The sequence below is a fragment of the Cuculus canorus genome, chromosome 14 (assembly GCF_017976375.1).
Source record: "Cuculus canorus isolate bCucCan1 chromosome 14, bCucCan1.pri, whole genome shotgun sequence".
NCBI lineage: Eukaryota > Metazoa > Chordata > Aves > Cuculiformes > Cuculidae > Cuculus > Cuculus canorus.
Genome location: NC_071414.1, coordinates 9,726,818 through 9,738,426, shown reverse-complemented (window position 1 = coordinate 9,738,426; position 11,609 = coordinate 9,726,818). Strand labels below are relative to the sequence as shown.

The window sequence follows — 11,609 nt, the reverse complement described above, 5'->3', positions numbered from 1 at the left end:
GTGTAACTTTCAAAAGAGCCCAGCCCAGGGGAAGATTTGCCCAGCTCCCTCCTAGTGCTGGTGGTGCCTCACCGCTGCACCATGTGCTGTTGCTTCCACTCCAGCTTCTCCAGATGGTACCAGGCCCTACTTTTCACTATTTCTTTCTTTTTTTTTTAACACTTTTTGCAAGCCCTTCCTGCGAGTGAACAGCTGGGCCATCCACCACCATCATTGTTTCTCCATGCCCTTGGTAGCCACTGAAAAACAGCCCCTCGTCAACCAAGCAACTGCTTCCCTCTCCACCTGATAAGGTCCAGAATAGCCCTAAACCAGACTTTTCAAGCCTATAGAGTTGCCAGGCTCTTCCCTACTCCACAGTCACACTGCCAAACTTGCCAGCATGGGGCTGGGAGAGCTCACCGAAGCAGACTCTGATGAGTCATCTTCTTCCACATCGTCCCGACTGTCCTCAATCTCTTCCATCACCTCAGCCTTGGCCTCAGCCACCAGCTCGCGCAAGGCCCGGTTGGTGGTCACCTTGCTGACGAAGGGATGCTGAAAAGCCAAGCACAGTGCACATACGTGAGACCAAAAAACAGATTCCATGAGCTCCCAGAGACAGTGACAGCAAGGATTACTGCTTGCTTTAAAACTGCTGCAAAGACCTAAGGACATGGTTCTTGCCAGTGTCACTTGGCTTAACTCTCAAGGTGAATTTAGGGATACATGCGGCCTGTATGAGGGAGAACAAGAGAGAACATGATGCTGAGGTTAAGTGCCAGCTCTGCACACAGATGCTCTAAGTGTGGTGCTCTGCAAAGCTGCTTTATGTCAACATCTCCCAAACAAGACCACCAGCTGCATTTAAACACGGGGCTCTCGCTGCAAAGGAGACGTCCTCCTCCACCACAGGCAGGCTGAGCTCCGGGGTGCAGGTCCAAGCCCACAGACCACCACCAGGAGTGAGGCAAAAGCCAGTATACAGGATTCCTGGGTACAAACAGAGCATGGGAGAAGGTTTAGTCTCAACTAGTCTCAAATCACTCAGTGGATATGGCGAGGTGTTCGCACTGAGCTTCAGCAAAAGGCTGAGGAGTCCCTTGGGTTTGCAAGGATTGTTGCAGGATGGGAAGTATGTGGCCAGCATGCCAGTACTACAGAGCGAGAGCATCTGCAGTCAGTGGGGAAAAGCATCACTCAAGTTTTTGCTATTGTTTAGGAAGGGGACAGGAGCAGAGGAAAGGAGTGGAATTTAAATCTGGGATAACCAGGTATAATCCAAGCTGGCTGCCACAAGGGCAATTGTGGCAATGGGAGCCATTTCTATTCCACCTGGTGTCCAAAGGGGCTCTTCAGTTTGCTGCAAAGGGAAAAGCATTGCTGTTCCTTTTTGGGAGTATTTCAGTAGCTGAAAAGCACTATGAACTTTCTAAAGACAAAAATAATCTGAAATCAGTCCAGGGCTCATCAACACTTTTTTTTTGTTTGTTTCCTTCCTGAAAGATAAACGTGATGCACAGATATAGGTGGTTTGGACACTTGCAGACCCAGGCAGACACAGACACCAGCAGCAGACCCAGCCCAGGAGCTGGTGCTGGTCCCTACCTCCAGCAGCTGGGCAGCACTGGGCCGGGTCTCTGGGTTCTTGTCCAGCGCCTTCTTCAGGAAGTCTCTGAACTCCAGGGACCTTAAAACACAGTCATTGGTGAGAAGCTTAGAAGATGGAAAGGCCTCAAACACCCCATGTGTCTCCTCAATCTCTTTGCAGGTCGTGTGCCAGTTTGCAGTTAGTCACAATCACCATTTCATTCCCAGCAGGGGATCACCAGTGTTCAGTTATTCTGATTCTTTGTAAGAGAATCATCAATGTGGCTAAGAGAAGGACTAGGTTTTGCCTTAACTGTGATGGTAACAGATGGCAGGACTAAACGTCAGCTCCTGTGCCCCACAGCCAAGGCAGAGAGATAGGAGAGGACACTGGCACTTATCCTCCAAAGGGAGCCCATGGGTGGAGCTGCTTGGGGTCAAGGATGCTCCCCACAGCTGCAGCGTGAAAGCATGGCTGTGAAGGACCAGGAACCCCATAGGAGGGCCCTCTCAGCCTGCAAAGCAAAGCTCTGAGATACAGAGCATGTCCCTGATCCAATTCTGGCTTCTGAGCAGCTCCAGAGGAAGCGCTTTAGCAGTGGGTTCCTGCCTACTACCTGAACAACGCTTGTGACTCCAGTGCACTCTCAGTAATTTGCTGCTGGCTATCATGCAGTGGGTTTTGTCATGATTTAAAAACCAACAACAAAACAAAAAAACAAAAACCAAAAAACCAAAACCTTATGGGAACTTTTTAAATGCAGAAGAGGCTGTCCAGATGCCAGGAAAGAAGTTCTGGAGCTCTTGACAGTCTCTAGGTTTAGAGGAAAATTTGCCTTTCATAAAAAATTGGGATGTTAAGAAAACAGCCAAGGGATCACACCCTTGCTTCAGCAGGGCCACCCAGGGATGTGGTCACAGCGCAGGCAGCACTGAGCAGCCTGCGCTCAGCCCACAGTGCTCAGGGGCCCCTAGCACACAGCTGGACCAAGGACGCAGCTAGGCCATTAGGCTCTACATTAGGTTCTCAAATTAAACAATACTGCTACAAACCACTCTTTTTTCTCTTTGGAATTACTGCCTAAGTAGGGAGATGCATACTCCAGGCTTTGCTGCCCAACCCCCCTCACCATTTGGAAGGGCAGCTGAGCGTGGGGGGGTCAGACTTGGCAATCTTCAGCAGGACTCTCATGGGGTTAAGCTCATGGTGGGGTGGCTCAATCTGGGCCATTTCAATCAGTGTGATTCCCAGAGACCAGATGTCCGCCTTGTAGTCATACGGAGTGTCCTTCATGGTCTCGCACATCACCACCTCTGGGGCCATCCTGCAAGAAACAGCAAAGAGCAGGGATGGTGAGGGATGACACCACAACCACACATGTGAGCCTCCCAGCAGAGATTAAATGCTTTAAATAATCCATGGCTTTGCACAAGAAATGGCCTTTCCTCACAGCTCTAGGTTTCAGAAGAAGCAGCATCTTTTCTAATGGGTTCAACCCCCTCCCTCTTCCACAGACCAGCCAAGACAGCCCATGAAAACCCCCAGGCCATTGACATCTGGCGCGGATGTTGCTTCAGACAATAAATTAATCCTTGCTGATTCCATTCCTTCAGCAAGTCGAGTGATTTAGAGACTGCATTTCTGGAGCGAGGAGTTGTTCCCATGTGCTTGGAGCTGCTTCAAAGCCCACCCCACCCCCCGGGGTTGAGGGAGCGGCGAATGCACACACGCGAGCACATGTGTGTCCTTCGCTCCTCCAAGCCTGGAGCATGGTGGCCGCTCAGGCAGCTCAGGGCATCGTGATATAAGGCAATGCTCTTGCACTGATGAGGCTGCCCACAGATCCCTTCAGGCATGGGAAACCCTTACACGGGAGGACATTGGCCCAGACTCCTTGTTAAAATCTTCCCATCTATGCTTGGTAAGGCACTATGATCCAACACATCCCAAAGGCCATCAGCTCACTGTTTCTGAGGAAGCCTCATTTTCAGAAGAGTGGAGCTCCTCATGAAGACAGGGTTTCTTAGCAACAGGTCACTCACCAGTAAGGGGTCCCAATGAAGGAGTCTCGCTTCTGCAAGGTTTTCATGTTTTTGGCAGACACTCCAAAGTCAGCTGCAAAGAGCAGTAAATGTTAGATGCTGTAGAAAAACAGAAAGACCCTTCTGAATCAGCACACTTGTCTGAAAGGCAGATTTAAAAGCAAATACACATTTAAAGCAAGAACATGATATAACGTGCTGTTCCCTCTAAACTGAACATCAGAAATTACACTTCCTTTTGGGTACACAATGACCAGGGACCTTCCCCTCCTCTATACTATCAGACAGGGGCACAACAAGCCACCCCAACTGTAACCCAAACCCTACACATCCAGAGAAAAGTCAAGATCTTTTGCATAAACAAACAAAAGGCGGATTACTTTCAGGACTGCAACTTCGCAGCACAAAGTTTCATTTGACGCCAGAAACACCAAAGCGCTGTTACATTCTTTCACTTCCCTTCAGCCTCATGCACAGCATCCACTGCATGATGGAGCCACTTTCCCTGATTTTGTCCTTTCCATAGAGAGATGGTGAGACCAACCAACCCAAATCAAATTGGTAAGATCTGTAGAGGGCACCAAGCCCATTCCAGGTCAGCTTGCTCTCTGAGATGGTCCTGATGACCTCCTGAGAACCTGTTATACATCAGCATGCTATGCTCAGGGTGTCCCTGACTGTAGGTCATCCTTGGCCCAAGCCAGCAGAGCATGTCTTGTGTCAGAGTAGAGCCCATGGACACAGGAAGGTTTCCATCTTCCCAGGCTGGCTGGTCTCCATCATCCTAAGAATGTCCCACAACTGCCAGTACCCCTCCCCTGGGCCCAGAAAGAGACCTGCACCTTTCTAACTAGACGCTATAGACACAGCTACCTTCTCATCCCCCTGCAGGTAGGTGGACACCAATTAAATACAAGCCTATAGCAAGTTGGCAAATCAACCCTTTGGCGAAACTCACCCTGTCACCACTAGACCTGCTCTGGAGATAAGACGAATTCTTCCAGCTCTCAGCCCTGCCAACTGGCACACTGCACAGGATGCGGAGCAGGCCAAAAAGCATAAAAATCGAGTTCAAAGAGGGATTAAATAAATTCAAGAAAGGCAAGTGCATCAAGGGCCTGGCACGGCTGTGGCTTTGGGAGTCTCAGTGCCTGGCTGGGGGTTAAACACAGCACACAGCTTGATGGCAGATTTGGCCTCCAACAACATGAAGTTTTCCCCTCACCTTTTCCTGACTGAGCTCATGAGCCAGTGGACAAGCAGCTGATGTCCCACTGGCAGGGGAGAAGACACAGTATCCTTCAAGCACCCCATGCTTGGGCATAGCCAAACACTACTATCCTGGTCCCAAGCAGCACCATCACCCATGGCCTCTCTCCCAATGAGCTTGGCCAAGCAAGTGCCCGCCATGCTCCTGCACCAGGTAGCTCACCGAGCTTGATGTCCCCATCCTGGGTGAGGAGCACGTTGCCTGCCTTCAGGTCACGGTGGATGATCTTTTTGCTGTGGAGGTAATGGAGAGCTTCCAACATCTGGCGGCAAATTACTTGAATCTGGGGTTCAGTCAGGCCCCGGTCCAGCTCTGCGGGAGGGAGAGAGCCAATAAACAGGATGGGGTTATGAGACATGCTCCACCTGAACAGCAGGAAGGCATTGGCTACCCAGCAGACCACTTAAGAAACACTGTCCATGTGTCAAAGCAGCAGGAGACCTACGCAAATCGGCTTGTTAAGGTAATTTATTCCTTAAGACAGCACTCGCAGCACAATGCTTGCCTGGAGCTGCTGGTTTGTATCTCCCTCCCAGGGATGCACAGCTGAGGCATCTGGCTCAGGAACAGTGGACGAGGTGGATGAGGAGGGGGACCCAGGTACTCTTGTAAGTTCCCTCCCAGTTTGGGATACGGGTATCCCCAGACAAGCTGGATCTCACCTGGTGCAAGAATGATGCTGCAGAGAGGAGAGAGCTGAACTCATCTGCAGGTGGCAGCAGGGTCAAACACAGGCATGAACATTCTACAGCTCCACATGCAGCTGCTGCTCTTATCCCCCAGGGAGCTACTGCTGCCACAGAGATGCGGCATAGCCCCGTATATCAGGAGGGACACACCACTTCCCAAAGCAACAAGCAACAAAATGTTCACCAGCACTATCCCTTCCCACTACTCTGAGATATTTTTCATTTAGCACCTCGTACCGGCACACCAGTTCATACCCTGCTGTCTGTGCCTATTTCTGAAGCTTGTGGGGGCACATGACCACCAACGTGACCTCCCTGCTCAGCTCTGCCTGGCCACCTTCACCATTTGAGACCACTTTCCAAGGCAAAGGTTCTGCAAACCATCAAACCTCCAGATGGTTAGCATTGTCTGAGCTTCCTTCTCTCCCTCTAGAAGCAACTCCAGCGCAGCAGAGCACGCCAAGACCAGACCAAGCCTTAGACTGCTCCAACCGCCCCAGTTATGTGGCCAAGATGGGGACTGATGGACGTACCCCAGCAACTGGGACAGATACTGCTTCAGAGTCAGGATCTTAACCACAAGCTGGGGGATGCAGGGTCAGCTAACTCTGTGCCTTCTCCTCCTCTTCACCAACATCTCTCTTCATCTGGAGGAAGGTAATGATTTTCACTTTGCCTGGCACATCTGGCAAAAGTGAGGCTTATTACAGTGCAAAAGACCGCAGGTTTTGATCAAAAGATTTCAACGGCAAATACCAGTTGCTGGTGGGGACAGAGAGGTGAAATAAGCAGCGTTCAGCAACTCTGAATTTAATAACGTCAGGAGCACTCCTGAGCTCTGATCCGCAGCTCCTCCTGACACTCATTTGAGGGGTGAGTGCACTACAGTCAGCTCATGATTTTCTAAGCGCTCCCTTCCCACTCCAGCTTCCCTGTCCTCCAGAGACTGACTGCCATGGAGATGGCCCCATGAACGCTTCGGGTAGGGTTTAATGTCCCAAGAGGCAGGGCAACCCTGTTGAGGTTTTCCAGGGTAAGTCATCATTTCCTCCAGCATCTCAGCAGAGGTACTTCTACTCACAGTGATTTGGATCTGCTTTAAAGAAGAGGCACAAGTTTTAGGGGATGAATCAAAAATGACAAGTTTGGGTCCATATTTTTCTTGGGAATAAAAAGACGGTGAGGACTTTGGAAATACCAGAGCTAAAAGGCAAAAACTGCTGGGGAGACGTGGCTCTGCTCCAGGGAAGAGGACGTCAGAACACTGCGTTCATTGTGCAGAGAGGACATCACCCCTCGGGTTCACACAGCCTCGGCACAGATGGGCTGTGGCATCAGCCGGGGCTGTTTTGGGGAACACCCACACGCTCCTGGCCCCAGTGACTCTATGTGAAAGGGAGGAGTTAAAAAAGGGAAGATTCCTGGAATTACTGCAAACTGCAGTTTATTTGGAGGCTTGTGCTGCTTCACCAGATGACCAATACCATACAGAGAAGTCAGCAGGGAGATCCTGGGAGATTCATCACGACAGACACCCAGATTAAATATTTCTGCTTTGCTGCTCTTCCCCGGAAGCTGTGGGAATGGGATCCCAAGCACCCTGTGCCTCCAATAGAAAAATATTTAAAGCCTTTTTCCCCCTCCAACCAGACTCTCCCTTCTCTCCCCGCAGCATTTAAATCACAAAAGGACATCAAAGTAACTTAAGAAACACCCCAGGGCTGCCACATCTTCTACTTCAGTATGAAAATAGACAAACTCATGGGAGAGAAACAGTAGCTGGAGAAGCTGGGGCACCCAAGTCTGTGTCTGTCCGAAGGACGCCCCTGAAAGCAAGCCAGAAAGCTGGAAATGCTTTGTGGGCATTACCCAGAGCAAAGCCTGGCACCGCACGCTGCACTCACCCAGCATGATGGCATCCACGGCCCCGCCTGGGCAGAACTCTATCATGATCTGGGGAAAAAAGAGAGGAATTAAAGTCAGATCTGTGTCTCACTGAGCAAAGCCCATTGGGTAGGGAAGAAGAGACAAAAGCATTGGGTTTTGCTTCCTCACATGGCAAAGCAGTTCCTTTGCCCACCAAGGAATGCAGAAGCTTCCGTGCTTCTCAGGAAACGTCCCCAAGGAAACCCCAGGATGAGCAGAGCCCTGGGCCAGATCCTGCACCCCGCCAGCAGCAGCCACCTCAGAGGGACCGTACCCACCACCAGGCCCATGGACCCCCCAGCAGTTGTGCCTGACCCCGTACCTGGGTGCCCACCCGGAGCAGCAGCTTCAGCTCCCGCTTCCTCTCTCTTTACATCTCTTCCCGTTGCATTTTGGAGCAAGAACTCCTCCAGAGAGTGGCCTTGCCAACAGGATGAGATAGCTGTCATAGCTGGGAGCTGACGTGGCTGGGAGAAATCAGGCAGCATTTTCTTTGGCAAACGAGAGATGGGGAGGGCTGTTGGGTCTTTAATTTTTTTTTCTTTTTTATTTTTGTTTTTTCCCTGCCATCGCTCGGTAGTTCATTGCTCTCTTGCTTTTGAGCAATTTGAGGGGAAACTGATGCCGTTTCTCTCCCAGGAATGTGCACAGAATCCTGCCAGTCCCCCACTCCTGCCCAGTCCCTGCTGCCTCCCACCTAGGCTGGGCAGCACCCACTGGGTGGGCCCTTCCCCATCACCTCGAGGATGCAGGTCCCCTTCCCCCAACACCTCTGCAAAGACTCAGCCAGAGCCTTTCCCAGGCAGGAGGGCCTTGGTGCCAGCCAAAGTTCCCTGCTCACCTTCGGGACAGGTGAGGCTGCTCAGATAAACAGATTAAAATTTCAAGGAGTTAGGAGGGACAAGGGATGCTTCACCTCCCTGACAAGTTCTTCTCCTTGTTGAGGCAACACAGGGCAACATACTGGAGAGGTGAAATGCCAGAGTTTATTTTGAGGACAACAACTGAACAAACTGAAAGCAACGTTTAGCAGCACAGCTCTCTAAGCCCTTCAAGTGGAGGTCATGTTATTAAACAGTGCTCTAAGCACTGGACCGGGAGCCGAGGGGAGAAGGGTCAAGCTCCCTCTTTCCCATGGTTAAATCTTGCAGCTCCAGGCAACTCACATCTCTCCCTTTTGTCCTGCAGTTCCTTCACGTGGACAAGGGAAACACTATTATTGACCTGAACTGTGGTGGAAGACACAACTGCTTTGTTTTGGAGAAGAAGGGGGAACAAGATCAGGTGCTGGAACGCAGCAAACCTTGAATTGCTCTGTGAGAATTGGCTCAGGACCAGGAGTTGTAACAGGGGCGATGCCAAGAAAAGAAACCCAGGCAGCTTGGGCAGCCTGACACAGGTACTGTCAGAGCAGGCGGAGAACAACCAGAGGCCAAGGCTAGGGAAGCATTTGCAGCAGGTAGATGGAGAGAAGCTATTGGGAAGATACTCAAACCACCCACAAACTGGGAGAATAAATCTGCAGCCAGTCGGAGCTGAGCAGAAGCCTGGCAGGGAGGAAGCCAGCGGGTAAGCAGGGCTGTCACACAGACGGGTCACGTTGTCAACACACATTTTTTTGTACCTTGAAAGAGAGCATCAGTAGCTTCACCAGCAAATGGAAAGGCAAGAATTGCCTCCTGCCATAATCTCTCCAGGGACTGAGATCCCCTGTTGGACCCCTGTGTCCCTTCATCACCCAAACACAGCTCTAGAAGGCCCATTTCAACCAATTATTTCTACAGTGTTCCTCATCACGTTCATCAGAGCAGACTAATACTACCAGCAAATGCAGACCATCCTGGCCTCCACAGAGCCCAAAGTGCCAGAAGCAAACCCCAAGCAAGTCTCCGGGGATGGCAAGGGCTCGCTCTGGGAGGCTGAAGGGATGCACGGGGCTCCGCTGGCACAACCAGCCTGCGACAGCACCTCTGCGCAACGGTACCATGATCCCTTCTGTGGGCTCTGCTCTCTGCCAGACCATCCAACCTGTCCCTAGCCCAGATCAGCCAAGAGCAAGCGACTGCTGGCTGCATTACCTGAGGCCACGGTGCAGGGTTTGCAGCGGCTGCAGAAGGACAGTGCAGACCTGATCCCATGTAAGCCTCAGTATTGCAGCTTTACACTGCTCTGGCATAAAATTTGCTTGTACAAATGAGTCCATCTGATCACTGAGTCACAGCCCAGGACTTTGTTTGTCTCACATGAGTGATCCCTTCCTGCTCCTGCTGATCCAGGCACCTCAGGAATTCACCTGTCCAAAGACGGAGGTTTCCAGGCTCAAGTAACAGCCTCCTTCATGCTCAATCAGTAGTGAAGGCCTGAGGAGAGGCTCATCTGTACTACCAGGCTCAGCTCTTGAATCTAAACAGTCCTGAAACTTCAAACAATCCATCCTGAATCAGCTGCTAACATGGCCTTTGCCATCCAGGTGACCCAGGCGATTTCACTGCTAATGCTCAGCCAGCAGCTTTACAGCTTTTGCCTCTGTATGTCCCAACTCCATGAAGTTTCCTGGCATCTCACACAGCTCCTCTTACACAGTCTCCAGAATGAGAAATGTAATTTTAATTTTGAGGGGGTGGACACACAGAAGGCAGCCGGCTGGGTGACAGCCACAGCGGCCCCTGTCAGCGGAGACCCTGAGATCCCGATGAGGTTTTACCCCCAGGCAGATCCTGTCTTCAGATTTTCTACCACAGACAGCCAAAATGTGCTCCGGTCACACATACTGAGCTTTTAAAAGGGGAAGGGCCAAGTACAACACACCCTACTCTGGATCTGTGTGGGATGCACTTCATCTCACCAAGTCTTGCTTGGGTTTGCAGTCTAGCAATAAGAAAATTAGGGAAATCAGTCCATCTGAAACCAGCACGACTGTGGATGTTTATGCAGGCACAGCAGGCTGCAAGCCAGGTACTGGGAATATGGGAAATATGGAAAATTTAAAAATATGCATTTTCAGGAAGGGCAGAGATGCCAAAGAATAATCATGGGTGTGGCTAGATAGTCTGAACAACCAAAAACCTAATGGGCTCGTTTCAGCCCAGAAAATCCGATTTAAACAAATGCAACTAGCAATCCCATAGCTCATTCTCCATGCACGCTTCCTTCCAGGAGCAGGGCCAGCTTGAAAAATGTTTTACCATTGAAGCAGGTAGGAAGGCAGGCCCGGTGGCGGCAGCGCACGCTGTGTCTGTGCAAGCTGGGGGATGCAGGAAGCTCCTGGAGAGGGGCAGCTGTGCAGGAACCCTCCCCAGACCCATGGCAGGAAGAGGGATGGCTGCTGACACCCTGGGATGGGCAGCCTGCTGCTCCAGCCATGACGAGGAACAAGTTGGGAGGATGCTAGAAAAGAACTGTAGAAAACCTCTGCAGCCAGGAGGTGGATGATTTACCCAAGGGCCACAAAGAGTTTAACTCTGCTTAGGGCTGTTTCCATGTGCTTCAATACGTGGGTTGACTACAGCTTTACTAAGGTGTCCCCAAGCCATTGCTGAAGCAGTGGCCACTCTAGTGACAGTCCCAATCTCGGTACTGCATTTCACCTTTCAACACCACACTGGGCTCCTGCCTGCACTGCGCTCGGCTGCTCCCAACAGTCGACCTGCAAGACCTGGGACCCAGCTCAGGGCTTGCTGCAGACGCCCAGCAGCACTGTAAAACAGAGGGGTTTGCACACACAGTCCCAAAAAAGCTCATGTGGTCTTGTGAACCAGAGATATGAGACCCATGAGGTCTCTGCCGCAGTGCTGACATCCTGAAAGTGGCTTCTTCATCCTAATCAGAGCTGGGGGAAGCACCCACATCTCCTCTTCCTTCAGCCCAGGGTCTGGGGAAAGGGGGCTGAGCGTTGTGTCAGGGTTTGCAGTGTGCAGCCTGGAACATCCTGTTTATAACAATTCCGTCCACAAAAGAAATGCAGGAACTTCCCTCGACAAAGGCTGCCCAGCCCCTCAACAACATCAATTCCACCTCTTGCCACCACCCCAAACCTATTATAAATCCTGGGGATTACCCACTATCAGCATTTTAGCTTTTGGTTCACAGGCAGCTGCAGCTACACCTCACGG

At 51.1% G+C, this 11,609-nt stretch overlaps 1 protein-coding gene across 3 annotated transcripts in view; it reads right to left on the bottom strand.

Moving 5' to 3' along the window:
* STK10 (serine/threonine kinase 10) overlaps positions 1 to 11,609 on the bottom strand; it is a 48,714-nt gene that overhangs the window by 11,214 nt on the left and 25,891 nt on the right. For 2 of the 3 annotated variants that reach the window (XM_054079829.1, XM_054079830.1), the window contains exons 3-8: positions 7,476 to 7,524; positions 5,045 to 5,194; positions 3,613 to 3,685; positions 2,700 to 2,894; positions 1,588 to 1,669; positions 403 to 537 (exon numbers count right to left, since the gene is read on the bottom strand). In XM_054079829.1, the coding sequence (XP_053935804.1) occupies positions 403 to 537; positions 1,588 to 1,669; positions 2,700 to 2,894; positions 3,613 to 3,685; positions 5,045 to 5,194; positions 7,476 to 7,524 (684 nt within the window). Of the gene's footprint in view, positions 1 to 402; positions 538 to 1,587; positions 1,670 to 2,699; positions 2,895 to 3,612; positions 3,686 to 5,044; positions 5,195 to 7,475; positions 7,525 to 7,819; positions 7,922 to 11,609 lie in introns of those variants that run through there. The other variant, XM_054079831.1, reaches the window with a different exon arrangement.